The 14,905-nt window shown below is 45.9% G+C and overlaps 1 protein-coding gene across 1 annotated transcript in view; it reads left to right on the forward strand.

Moving 5' to 3' along the window:
- Positions 1 to 14,905, forward strand: part of LOC134610966 (E1A-binding protein p400-like) — a 156,500-nt gene that overhangs the window by 48,695 nt on the left and 92,900 nt on the right. Inside the window, exons 4-7 of the mRNA XM_063454391.1 lie at positions 8,432 to 8,519; positions 9,173 to 9,280; positions 9,938 to 10,326; positions 13,175 to 13,468. Of these exons, the coding sequence (XP_063310461.1) occupies positions 8,432 to 8,519; positions 9,173 to 9,280; positions 9,938 to 10,326; positions 13,175 to 13,468 (879 nt within the window). The remainder of the gene's footprint in view (positions 1 to 8,431; positions 8,520 to 9,172; positions 9,281 to 9,937; positions 10,327 to 13,174; positions 13,469 to 14,905) is intronic.

The following is a 14,905-nucleotide window of genomic DNA, read 5'->3' on the forward strand; positions in this document are numbered from 1 at the left end:
CGCAGCAGCAGGAGCCGACCTGAGGAGGCCTCCCCAGGCGACGTTGATAACAGATAAGTTGCCACGTTTATATTTACACTAGAACACTTAGCTTATAACATGGGTGGGAACCGGGACAGTCCGCCGGCAGGGCCTCCCTACATATTTGCTGCAGTGTGAACAGTAGCGGCTTTTCCAAAGCTACATCTAGGCCCTTGCCGATTTTGGGTGGGGAACGGGTAAATGCCAACACCTTCTTTCTTGGGACATTTGAGAGTCCATACTCCCTACCACCCCATGCGGGCAGGCTCAGTTTGATCGGTAGTACTCCTCCGCCTGGGGAGCGGCCAACTTAACTTACGGCAGCAGTTTAAGGACCAGTTTAGGGACCAGCCTCTCACGCTTCCCACGAAGGCCTGCCAGCCTGAACTTTTGGCACACACTTTGCAAGGGGGCATCCACGGGGAAGAAGAGACGTTCTGTAATTGTATTTGGGCTGTTTATGAATATTGCTTGGGGGCGGGGGCTCGTACTATACCATGGTGTGTCACCCTATCCGACCTAGATGCACATGCTGCCCCACGGCAGGCGGTGGGCCGTTAGGTCGGCGCCTGCGGTCTGGCGGCACTAAATGATGACCTGGTCTGGCTGTTTGTCTATTACGGCGGGTGCGGCCCGGGGGCCGCGCTGAATCGCTCGCGCCACGTGCTGTCCCCCCAACTATACTGTGAGAGGTGTCTCTACAATGCCGTAGCGGGTGGTTCGGACTGCAGCTCCGGGGTCGCTCCTCCCCAACTCATGAGGCTCTTAAAGGTTAATGTATGTCAACTGTTATGATGTATGACAACAGTTATGTTTGGTCCTTTGTTGTTTTATTCCGTTATGGTTAACTTTGATAACTGAATTTTAGATCTGCACTGGTGGGGCGGGACTGGCGGGGTTCAACCTGACCTCTTACTACGGCCTCGGGGTCTCCTCGCAGCCTGCACAGTTAAGTACCTCTTCCAAATTGGCCCCCCCACGTCAAATTATCAACTCCCCCGACCCGCGGTTGCGAGTCGGACACCAGTAGATCCTCCGACTAGGTGGAGATATCGCCCCTTTTCGGGCCTCTCGGGGCATGGCACCAACAGTATGGAGCCACTATATGGCCCCCCCTATCAACCAAACAAGCAGATTTATAGGCCTTGACGCTGCACGGGGCTCCATGCCTTCCTTGAACGGATTTTTTTGGTGGGCGGGGTATGGCTCAGCGGAGGGACCCCGGGGCCGATCACCTTAATAAGCACTGTTGAGATGTATGCAAACTGCCTAATGTTAACGGGGTATGCTGATGACGTGAGGTGGCAGCACTATCACAGCCAGTACCCAGACGCCCCAACCCGGACGGTACCCCTCCTCTGCCCTGCTTACATCTTGGCTATGGCTCTCCGCCACGTGAATTCCCATTCCCCGGACGACTAATAGACGAGATGTACGCCCCACAACGTGGGTCGAGGGAGAGCGGGCACCGTTCTCTTTGGACGAACTTCTCCTACCGGACTTTCTCATCCCCCCGCAACCGACCCACCTGTAGATCAGGTCACCCTCTCACGACCTAGGGTCTTAGTTGCCTAACCCCCCGAAGCCCTTGACGGGCCTGGACCCACATACAGGGATAGTACCCCTACCTCTCCCTCCCCAGCTCCCCTCCTTCACCCCCCCTCCACCCCGAACAGCCATGGCGACCACTTTCACCCCCGCTTCTCTGACCCTATTCTCGCATAATATTCGAGGTCTTAATGCCCCCGAAAAACGGCGACAACTACTGAGAACCTTGTGGTCACACAGAGCCTCGATAGCAAGAAACGCACCTCAAAGGCAACGAGGCCCCCCAGATACGGGATAGACGGTACCCGCTGGGATTTTACACCAACAACCCGGAGTCCAAACGCTCAGGCGTGTCTATTATTTTCGCCAATACGATCCCAATCGAGAACACTGCTTCGCAAGCAGACCCACAGGGGAGGTTTTTATTTGTAAAGGGCGTAATTGCAGCGCATAAGTACACATTTGCCACGATCTATTGCCCCAACAAGGGACAACATCGATTCCTGACGAAAACCTTGACACAACTGGAGAGGTTCCGAGAGGGAACCCTGATACTAACCGGCGATCTTAATATCCAGCTGGATCCCCGGATGGACACATCCGTGGGCACCAGTACCATCCCGCACATTGCTTAAGGCAAGCCAAACAAGCTTTGGGAAAATCGGGTCTGGTCGACTGTTGGAGGGTGGCGCATCCCGACGCTAAAGACTACACATGCTATTCCGCAGTACACAATAGATATAGCCGGATAGACTACGTCTTCCTTGCCCAAGAATACCTCCCCTTCCTCCTCACATCCAACATTGGGATACAACATGACTCGGACCATGCCCCAGTACTCATCACACTTAAATCTCCGCTCTTCAAACCTCGAGAACGTTATTGGAAACTCAATGAAAGTGTATTGGGGGACACTACCTTCACCACCCAAATAGCACAGACATTGACGCATTATTTTGCTGACAACGACGGCACTGACGTGGCCCCCCTCACGGTTTGGGAGGCACATAAATGTGTGATCAGGGGACATTTTATCAAACTTTGCACCCAACGCAAGAAAGACCACGCCACACAGATCCAGACACTGACACGAACAATAGCGGACTTGGAGACGCAACATAAACAAGACCATACAGACGATACCTACCGCCTTCTCACCGACCAGCGTAGACAGCTCAGGGATTTGCTTTCACAGAATCTTTCTTCCATCTCTGACTGGATGTCCTCCCGCTTTCTGAAACTCAATCTCTCAAAAACTGAGCTCCTTGTCTTTCCTCCTCCTAATACTGATCCTCATCTTTCGCTCTCCCTCCAAGTTTGTGGTACCAACATTAGTCCATCCTTGCAAGCGCGCTGTCTTGGCGTCATACTTGACTCTGGTCTCACCTTTGAGCCTCACATCCGGCATGTTGCCAAATCCTGTAGATTCCATCTTAAAAACATAGCCCTCATCCGCCCCTTTCTTGCACCAGATACTACCAAGGAGCTTGTCCATGCTCTAGTAATTTCCCGCATGGATTATTGTAACCCTCTCATGATTGGTCTTCCCAATACCCGTACTGCACCCTTACAGTCCGTAATGAATGCTGCTGCTAGATTGATTTTCCTCTCTAGTCGTTTCTCTCACACCTCACCCCTCTGCCAGTCCTTACATTGGCTTCCTGTATGCTATAGGAGTCAATTCAAGGTACTAACTCACACCTATAAAGCACTGAACAACTCTAGCCCCTCTTATATCTCCTCACAGATCCATAGGTATGTCCCTTCTCGGTCTCTCCGTTCTGCCCGTGACCACCTCCTGTCCGTTGTCCGCACTCGTACGGCCAACTCGCGCTTGCAGGACTTCTCACGGGCGGCTCCCTTCCTATGGAATAGCCTGCCTACCGCCATCAGACTCTCCCCTAGTCTTGCATCTTTTAAGAAGTGCCTTAAAACCGATCTCTTTAGGAAAGCTTATGGCCTCCAAGACTAACCCTTACCTCACATACCTGTCTCTTGCCCTCTCCTAAAGGGCAGCCCACCTTATTTGATTGTAAATTCCTGTCCTAATGTGTTTTACACCCCACCTCCTATAGAATGTAAGCTCGTTTGAGCAGGGTCCTCTTCAACCTATTGTTCCTGTAAGTTTATTTGTAATTGTCCTATTTATAGTTAAATCCCCCTCTCATAATATTGTAAAGCGCTACGGAATCTGTTGGCGCTATATAAATGGCAATAATAAATAAATAAATAAATAAAATAAATCTGTTACACACTATCCGAAAGTCCAATAGACATTTTTACGAATTCTCCAACAAATGCGGGAAAATGTTGGCCCGCTCCCTGACACAGAGGCATAGACAGCAACATGTACATCACATAGGGGGCAGGGATGGGACGGTGAAACGGGCCCCTCCGGACATCTTACAAGCTTTTTACGCAGATCTGTACAATATTGACGCTACCTCACACCGTACGGACACCTCCCTACACCAGCATAAGATAGAGACGTTCCTCTCTGAGTACGTGGGGCGCAAGGTCCCAGTGGACGTAGCCGAGGACTTGGACCGTCCGATTACTGAGGAGGAACTTGCCGCAGCCCTTAAACAATCTAAGTCCAACAAGGCCCCAGGCCCCGATGGCCTGCCGACCACGTACCTGCGCAAATTCAAAAATATACTGCTGCCACATTTGCTGCAGGGCCTCAACTCCCTGTTGGAAGGTGGCAGGTTCCCTGTAGACACATTACACACGACGGTGACGGTAATACCCAAGGATGGTAAGGACCCCTCTGACTGCGGGAGTTATAGACCAATATCGCTACTCAATGCAGATTTAAAATTATTCGCCAAGACCATGGCCCTGAGACTCTCCCGCATACTCCCCGCGTTGATCCACCCGGACCAGGTGGGCTTTGTCCCTGGTAGAGAGGCACGGGACAATACTATCCGAGCCCTCATTCTGATCCACTCCGCCCGGTCGACCAACAAAAATTTGGTGCTGGTCTCCACGGACGCAGAAAAGGCTTTCGACCGGGTGGATTGGAAGTACCTAGAAGCAACCCTGCGTCATATGCAGTTCGGACCCAACATCCGCTCATGGATCTTAGCTTTGTATACTAACCCCACGGCACTATCCGGATCAACGGAGCGCTCTCGGCCCCGTTCAACATACGCAACGGCACCATGCAGGGCTGTCCCCCCTCCTGTTCCCCCTCACCCTGGAGCCCTTCCTGGAGGCGGTCAGACGGGACGGGGGTATTACGGGGTACAACTTGCACCGCGTGGAGCATAAGGTGGCAGCTTACGCCGACGACATGCTGTTTTTCATAGACAACCCCATAGTGTCGTTCCCCAACCTGCTTCGGGCCTTCAGGGAGTTTGGAGACATCTCCAATCTCAAGCTGAACATGACTAAATCGGAGGCCCTACCGATTTCACTCACAGCGGAGGGGATCGCACACCTACACTCACAATTCCGCTTTTCATGGTGCACCGATAAGCTCAAATACCTCGGGATATGGCTACCTGCTAATTTGACCCTACTGTACCAGTTAAACTTCCTCCCCATCCTTTCGGTCCTACAGAATGACCTCCGGCGCTGGAGGGGCCTCTATGTCTCCTGGTTCGGCCGGATAAACGTTGTTAAAATGAATGTGCTACCTCGCCTGCTATTTTTGTTCCAAGCGGTCCCCGTTACACTGCCAAGAACCTTTTTCCAAACGATCTCCGCGGCGGTGAGAGACTTCGTGTGGAACGGGAAAAAGAGTAGGGTAAGCAAGGCGATACTAGAACGCCCAAAAACAAGAGGGGGCGCAGGGCTCCCGTCATTCCTGAGATATTATCAAGCAGCCCACCTACTCAGGCTAGTGGACTGGCACGCTCGCCCAACCAACAAGCTGTGGGTCCCCATGGAACTCGCGCAGGCGGGTGGTGTTCTTCCCTCACGCCTCTGGTTAAGCACTCTAACGCTAGGATCCCTGCGAACTGGCAACCCACTGATCGACGCCACACTGCAAATCTGGTGCACACTGCGATACTCACACCAACTTACGACTACGGACAGCCCTCTCACGCCCATAACGCACAACCCGGGGGTGGGTGAGGGACTAACACCTGCAGACCTCAGCACATACACCGACACCGACACCGACTGGCTCAGCTTTCATCATCTCACACAAGGGAACCGACTTAAACCCCTGGCGGACATCTTAGGGGACAAGGTACCCACGGGACTAGACACCTTCCATTACCTACAAATTCAAGCATACTACAAGACTTTCCCAGCCAAACAATGCTTACACAGAGCCGCCACACAGTTTGAAACTCTCTGCACAGCCAGGTCTCACCCGGATAAGGGGGTCTAGGCTATATGCACATCTTCTCGCTAGCGAACACCTGTCACATCCGAGATATGTTTCCAGGTGGGAAAGGGACACGGGGACTACACTCACAGACCAGGAGTGGGAAAAGATTTTCATACTGTCCCATAAATGCTCCATCAGCTCCAAATTCCAAGAGACGAACTTTAAGATCCTTACGCACTGGTACAGGACACCGGACACTCTGCACCGTATGGACGCGGCGATACCTGCAGATTGTGGTGGAGCATCTGGTGGAGCTGCCCCGAGATTACTCCCTTTTGGACATCGGTCAGAGACTCCATTCAACAGATCACAGATGTTACTCTGCCGCTCCAACCCCTCTCCATGCTCATACACCACACAGACATGTCGCTTGCAGCCTATAAAAAATCCCTGATAAAACACTTGCTGACGGCAGCCACATCACTGATCCCCACGATGTGGAAGCAGCGGGATGCGCCTACACTCCGGCAGTGGATGGACAGGGTGGGGGATATATATACTATGGAATCCCTTACGGCGGCCCTGCAGGATAGACAAGAAAAATGTACCCGTGTCTGGACGCCATGGCTGTGGCACATATCGGCCGCCGGGGTGGGGGGCGGGAGACAGGCAACCCGACCCACCTCACACTCGCCCTCCCTCTTTCCCTCCTCCCCTTCCCTTAGTCCCGACAGACAGACTCCTTAACTCCTCCGTAGAGACACCCCCCCCCTGATTTCCACACTCTAAAGTACCGTATTGGGTACGGCTTAAAGCCGCTCTCGACCGTTCCGAGTGACGAACTCACAGACCCGTCAGAGGGTCGACACTCTCCCCTCCACCGACATGACTTTCTAACATCTAGTGTCCTATTCTAGATCACATGGACCAGTCATGGATACCCCATTGACGATCTACTTAGCGGTGGCCCTGTAACCCTGCGAAGATGGCACGTAGTATTACTACAGACACACGGAAAGTCCCACATGTTACTGGGGGGAACTAAAGGGGTGAGACGAGAAATCGACTCGGAGTGAGATAGGATGAAAGTTACATGTAGCTCCGTAACAGTATAACTTTGTAACACTAAACATTGCACAGAAATCCAGATAGCCTGATATGACTTACAGCGGTCTTAAACGAGAGTTCTACAACGTCCTACCACCTCGACTGTACTAGGGGTTAACAAAATATGTATAGCAGTTGTGAATATATCGCACATTCAATATCTTATGCAGTATCCTATTAACTAAAATTCTCTACCCCGGATTATCCTATGTACACCTGTTATAAGCTTGGTGAATTGTACTCATGTAATGTTTTTGCTTGTTATTGTTATAATACCTCTTGCTATGACATCCAAAATAAAATAAAGATTGTCAAAAAAAAAGAAATAGCAGAGAGGCAGTCAAAGACACGAATCATGAGGGGTGGGGAGAGATCAGGAGAGGACAGATAGATTTGCGTGTCATCCACATAGAAGTGATATAGGAAGCCAAAAGAGCTGATGAGTTTACCAAAGGAAACAACGTAGATCTAGAACAGTATGGGACTAAGGACAGAACCATGGGGAACACCAACAGAGAGGGGTTGCAGAGAAGAGGCAGGTCCAGAAAGAGAAACCCTGAAAGAGCGCTCAGAGAAGTAACAGGAGAACCAGAAAAGTGAAGTTGCAGCGCCTGCCACGCATGTTCCCATATGGCGCATTCCGGCGCGCCTCTTACAGATGCCGGAGGTGCCGCACTTGCTCCCATCTACTCTGGCCGTGCCTTCCTCCAGCATTCTGACAGATGCCAGCCGCTGCAAAACTGAGCCTTAAAATAGCGCCAAATTGTCCGCCTCGATAATAGATGTTAACGTTCCTACGTCTCGTGCCTATCAATAACCTATCCCTGCCCTCTCAGGGCTATTTAAACTCACTTGAAACTATTCTCCACAGTGTATTCCTTGACTTTTGGCCTGCCTTTTTGATTCGGAACCATCTATTTCCCTGATTTCAGTACGTCATACACTATTCTATATCACATTGAGACCGGCCACTCTAAAACCCTGTAATACGTTTTGGTATTCAGTTATTATATATTTGTGTTTGTTCACATAAGCACTGCGTGTTGGGTATCGTCTCCCCCTGACAAGAGCAGAGTCTTGTAGACCAAGATTACAAAGGATGAGAAGAAGTTGTTGATGAATTGAGACAGATTTTTAAGAGTTTAAAGTCAGACATTGTAGCATATTATTTTGCCCAGTAAGTTTCAGTGGGTGTATTTCCAAGCAACCATTTGAATTTTTTTTTTTTTTTTTCATAACAAAGCTTAACTGGCAGTAACATTATTGTTGAGGTTTGTTTTTTTTCTTTCACTTGACCCTTAAATAGTTTATTCAGTGGTCTTCGTTTTCTTAGGTGAGTTTCCGTACACCTACGTTTATTATTTTCAGTAAATTAACAGAGTACTCCATTATAATCATACTGCAACCTATTTCTGACAATAACATGCCATTTTAATAGCTGCTATATGTGTTTTTTTTATCCGCAAATAGCAATCTCTTTCTGGAGGTGGAGCAGTTGGAACAGCAAATACAATAGATATTGAAGCTTTTAAAAGACAGCAAGCTCTTACCCAAGCAGGTATGTTCATGACAAGTCACGTATTGGCATTGCTCTGAAAAGTAATTGAATAGAACTGGCAGTGTTATTGCATTGCTATTGATCCATGTTGTAACTGCTATCCTGCACATTATGGGTGGTAAATCAACACACTTTGTCGTTGTGTAAAGAGCTTTATTTCATAGATGCACTGCAAGAAACTAGTGCATGTGACCATAGGGTGCCAGTGTCCACAACTGCATATGTCATGACATTCTGAATATATATTACATATTTATGCATATTTTTCTTTTAGATTGCAAAATGGTAATGGTGAGACTCTTCTCTGTAGAGGCATTTAAGATGAAATCCAGCACTACTGCAATCGCTACTGGAATAGAAATCTACACAAATACAAACACACAGAATCTACACATACCCGTTTTGCTAAATATCTGCATATTGTCACACATTTTCTAGCAGACAGAGAAAAATAATTATCGATGGTCTCCGAAAAAACAAAATTAGTTTAGAAAACAAACTTATCTTGATTAACTACATTATTTGTTTTCGCTAATCAAAACTCCAGGAATGTTTGCAGTGAAAAGTAAAAGAAAGAAGGAGAGTATATCGCTATGAATGCCAGATGAAATAATTACTGTTTATTACAAGAGCAACTTTTCTGATAACCACAGATCCCAGTAAACGGCCACGGCTTGATGTGGCTCGCCATGGTATGGTGTTCCAGCACCCAGGGGTGGCTTCGGGTGTTCCTCTTCAGCAACTCATGCCCACTGCACAAGGTAATGTGTAGATCACATGTGAAGTGAACATTGGTGTATGAGACAACAACAGACATTGTGAGGTTAGGAGCACTTACTTGAGTATAGGAAAAACCTGTATAATAGAAGCATTAAATTATGAAACCAACAATTCACAGGATGTGGGCAATATAAAATGTATTTTTTTCCCCATCATTAATTCTCACAAAATTATATCTGTTGCATTATTATATCCTGATTATTTCACTTTAATTAACACTATTTAGACAGCCGCTATGGTTAAAGTTTACCTTGAAAGGTAGTGTGTATGACCTTAGAGGACTCTGTGTCCTATTGGTTGTACCTGCTCCATAGTTCTGCCATCAGTTCTGTGGATAGACACATCTTTCGTGGCTTGAACAGATGTGTGATGGATGGTTTCACTATTAATGTATATAGAGTAGATCCAACATCCTGTAGGCTGGTAAATAACCAACAACTTAATGGAAGCTTTAGTTCTAGAACATCTGCAGGGCTGCCCGTGTAAAAAGATTGCTCTAGTGACATGCTTTTAAGCAGGTGGAAAGAACCGCAGGTAATATTCATTTTCACCAAAGTGGTGTTTTTCAAATTGTTGTAAATATAATCTCTGTCTTCCCTTAATAAATTGTGGCTGCCACTATCTATTTTTTTGATCAGGAGGGATGCCTCCTACCCCACAGACTGTACAGCTCACTGGACAGAAACAAAATCATCAGCAGTATGACCCGTCCAAAGGGCCTCCTGTGCAGAATGCCGCCAGCTTGCATACCCCACCTCCACAGCTGCCTGGAAGGGTGCCAACTAATAATATACCCATCTCATCTCTGCCTTCTGCTCTACACATTGTACAGCAACAGCAGCAAATGGCAGATGGGCAAATCCAGTCTCAGATTCAGGTGCAAGTAAAAGCACAGCCTCCTGGAGTTGCTATCTCAGCATCTCCACAGAATCAGCTTCCCTCCCAGATCCCACAATCTCTGCAGCCAGCTTTCCACACACAGCTGCCCATCACAGTCTCTCAGCCACAAGCCACACTTCAGCAACAGGTAACTATGTTGGGGATGTTATGTATGGCTTTCAAAGTCAAACCAGCAACACAATCGATTTCATTATGGTGGCAACAATTTGGGACTATGTGATTTATGACATGATGATAGACTTTACTAAAGCTATTGTATGTTATTACGTAGAATGTTTTTTAAAGCACTGTTTAAAATTATTCATGGTTCAAACATAAAGTGCGCTGTGCCTTTAAATAACTGTGCGTTCACAAATCTGTGCAAAACACAACACTCATAAAAGTGCTAAAGTGTCAAATGTGCTAAATACCCAATATTGTGACATATATCATATGTACCATCAATTATACAATTTATTAAAGTGCAAAGAAGAAAAATTATTCTGTTTTTAAAGATAATTCTATTTTTAAAAAATAAGTGCTAGTTTGTGAATCAGTGTAGTTACTTAGGTATACAAACCCAAATTTGATAAGAATAACTTGATTCTCCACATGTAAAACAAAAAGAGACAAAATGCAATAGTATAATATTGTTTGGATACTAATAAATATTTAAAAAATGTGATGAACACTCACAAACATGGAGCAGGTAAAGAGACTTCTCAGGCTATCCTCGCTTTCTCACTGTTACACAGTGTCTCCAGGAAATGAACTGCTTACAGCTTCCAATGGGGAAAAAACGATCGGGCGGCTGCCCGATCGTTTTTTTCCCCATTGGAAGCTGTAAGCAGTTCATTTCCTGGAGACACTGTGTAACAGTGAGAAAGCGAGGATAGCCTGAGCAGTCTCTTTACCTGCTCCATGTTTGTGAGTGTTCATCACATTTTTTAAATATTTATTAGTATCAAAACAATATTATACTATTGCATTTTGTCTCTTTTTGTTTTACATGTGGAGAATCAAGTTATTCTTATCAAATTTGGGTTTGTATACCTAAGTAACTACACTGATTCACAAACTAGCACTTATTTTTTAAAAATAGAATTATCTTTAAAAACAGAATAATTTTTCTTCTTTGCACTTTAATAAATTGTATAATTGATGGTACATATGATATATGTCACAATATTGGGTATTTAGCACATTTGACACTTTAGCACTTTTATGAGTGTTGTGTTTTGCACAGATTTGTGAACGCACAGTTATTTAAAGGCACAGCGCACTTTATGTTTGAACCATTTGTATTTTAGTGTTTTATGAGCTTTTACACTTATAAGGTGCTGCTATTATTTAGTATATACAATTTTTAGTCACTTGAAATACATTGCACCATTTTAGCTTGTTATTTGGTTATATATTAAAATTATTCATGTCAAACAAATTAACCAGTGTATTTTACATGACTTTGCCATGGCAGAAATGTGTGCATTTCTGTTCTATTGCAGCAAGACACTAGAAGCTTCTTCTACCTCTGCCCTGAATAGTGGCGTGTAAACATTTTTCATAACCTTTAGTTAGCAGCAATTCCCTGCCACGCTATTACTCTACATATAACCTAATGGTATTTTTGTTTAAAGGGAAACTATAGTGCTAGTTAATACGAAGTTGTATTCCTAGCACTATAGTGCCCTCGCAGCTCATCCATCCCCAGCAGCGCTGAAAGGGGTTAAACTCCCCCCCCCCTTTTTTTAAACTTAACTAATTCCAGTGCCGATGTCCCTCTGCCTTTGCTCTTCCTTTGCCAACATCAGCTGGGGGATCTAATGCGCTGCCTTTGCCACAATCACATTAGGACTTCCCCATAGTAAAGCAATGAATTGGCGTTAACCCTGCAAGGTAATTATTGTAGTTTCTCAATAACTGTAATAATTACATGTGCAGGGTTAAGGGGACAGGGACAGTGCCATCCAGACCACTTTAATGAGATGAAGTGGTCTGGGTGCCTCTAGTGTGCCTTTAATAATAAAGAAGGGCGATTCATTTAAGGACCACTATAGGCACCCAGACCACTTCAGCTCAATGGTCCAGGTCCATCTACGGTTAACCCTGCAGCTGTAAGGTTTCAGAGAAACTGCTATGTTTACATTAGGGTTAATCCAGCCTCTAGAGGCTGTCTTATTGACAGCCGCTAGAGGCGCTTCCGCGCTTCTTACTGTAAAAATCACAGTGAGAAGATACTGAAGTCCATAGGAAAGCATTGAGAAATGCTTTCCTATGGACTGATTAAATGCACGCGCATGTGCATTCAGCCCTGATGTTGGAAGAGGGAGGAGAGTTCCCCAGCGCCGAGGGAGCCTGGCACTGGAGAAAGGTAAGTGATTAACCCCTTCTTCCCTCTTCAGCCGGCGGGAAGGGGACTCTGAGGGTGGGGGGGACCTAAAGACCCTACAGTGCCAGGAAAATAAGTTTGTTTTCCTGGCACTACAGTGGTCCTTTAATATTTGTTATAGCACAACTACATCGGACATTACAAATGCTGGAATGCTAGTATTTTATCAGTGAATGAAAGACCCAAAAGGCACAATGAGGTCCCATTAAATAATCAAAAGAAATAATTTAAGAATCACAGTTTATTGAATATACTTATAAATACAGGGATTAAAAAAAAGAAAATGAAAAGAACAAATTTAAAAAGCCAATAAGGCTTTGTGGTTAAAGAGGGAGGGTAAGTAGGTGATCACTTAAGTGAATCAATGTGGATATACAATGAGTAAAAACTGGAGGAAAAGGCTCTATGGTGCCTTCAAGGCAAATATATAAGGACATGTCTATGTAATATGTTCCTATAACACACCACCAAGTCCCTTATAGGGACTTCTCTTTCTTATTAATAGACTGTAACCAAATATTTTTATTGTGTAATTGCATCAGTAAAACCACAACACCACATCAGTAAGTTATTTGTGGATATAATTATTTTAATGTTATTTTTTTAGACTGTCACACTAGTTAGACCAGCTGCAGAGTGCCCACAGCAACGCCTTACAGTCCATCCACATTCCAACTCTTTTGTGGCTCCAGCGGCTATTTCCACGGTTACTCCACTGGCATCGTTCTCACTGCCCTCAAGCAGAGCTAACAATGCCTCAACCAAGGCTTTATCATCCACAATTTCCAAAGCTTCAGGGTCAGCAGGAACTGGTGGCACCAAAGCTCAAACTCCAGTACAGAGTGCATCTGGCCTACCGTCAGAGAACTTACAGGATAAGTTGGCTGAACAGGTAAAATTGGTAAGACTAGGGCTAGTATACCAATACATCAGAAACATTAACTACATGATCTGTCCTAGGAAAGACAGGAACAACTATTAGCGCAGCTTATGCTATACTTGCATCCATTGGATGAGTTATTTGGACAAAAAAATTGTAGTAGATTCCTGTTAACTAACATTATTATAGAAAATGTATTTATAGATATTTTTAATATCCGTTGAAGCTGATTCTCCATTTCTGCATATGTGGTCCATGGCAGAATCTCTTTCATTATACTTGCTTTGTAAGCACCATAACCAGTACAGATCGTTGTAGTTATTTTGGGGCTTTAAGTGCTACAACCCCTTTTTCTTTCACACTGCTTTTTTATTATTATTATTATTACTATTAATATTATTATTGCCATATATATTCCAACAGATTCAGTAGCGCTTTACAATATTATGAGAGGGGGGATTTAAGTTGAGAGTTGGAATTGAGGAATTGAGACATACGGGTAAAGACAAGTCTTTCCAGAAGCTTTGAGGAAAAAGGGAGCAGGGATATGGGATGAAAGAGGGGGAGGACGGGTCAAGAGATGTTTTTTTTCAGGATAGGTACTACAGTGGCATGTTTAAGGTCAGCAGGGACAATGCCAGAAGAGAGAGCAGTTGAAGGTGTGTGTTAAGGAAGGCGCAAGACAGGAGGAGAGAGATCTGATAAGGTGAGATTGGACAGGATCGAGTGGGCAAGTGGTGGGGCGAGAGGAAAGTAGAAGCGCAGCCACCTCTTGTTCAGTAGCGGGGCAGAAAGTCTGAAGGGTAGGAAAGCTATGATCTATGTGTGGTTGAGAAAGAAAACGGCAAGGTGGGGAGAATTATTCCTTAGCTGTTCAATCTTGTCAGTAAAGTAGCATGCAAAGCTATCGGCTGTAAGGTTATTTTGGGGGGGGGGGGGGGGGTGGCACAGCAAGGCGAAGAAGAGAGTTAAAGTGTCAAAGAGACGCCTGGGATTGCGGGAGCATGAACTAATGAGAGAGGAAAAGTATGACTGTTTGGCGGGGGCAAGGGCTGCACTGTATGAACACAATATGAATCTATAATGGAGATAGGCTGCCTGGGTGCGAGACTTCCTCCAGGAGCGTTCAGCACAACGGGAGCATCTTTGCAGGTAGTGTGTTGATTTATTATGCCACGGTTGGGGGCGTGTCCTCCTTGAGGTGCATGTTTGGAGCGGGGCTGCAGCGTTCAAGGCAGTGGTGAGAGTAGTGTTATATGTGGAGATGGGAGGGACAGGAAAGGGAAAGGATGGATAGCAGTTCTGAATCAATATCAGCTGACAGCTGCTGGAGGTCAATAGAATTAAGGTTCCTCCTAAGTTGAGGGGGGTTAGGCTGAGATTGTTGGGTGAGGGGGTATTTGAGAGCACACGATAAGAGGTGGTTATCAGACAGAGGAAATGGAGTGTTGCAGATAT

Source organism: Pelobates fuscus, chromosome 5, assembly GCF_036172605.1.
Source record: "Pelobates fuscus isolate aPelFus1 chromosome 5, aPelFus1.pri, whole genome shotgun sequence".
Classification (NCBI taxonomy): domain Eukaryota; kingdom Metazoa; phylum Chordata; class Amphibia; order Anura; family Pelobatidae; genus Pelobates; species Pelobates fuscus.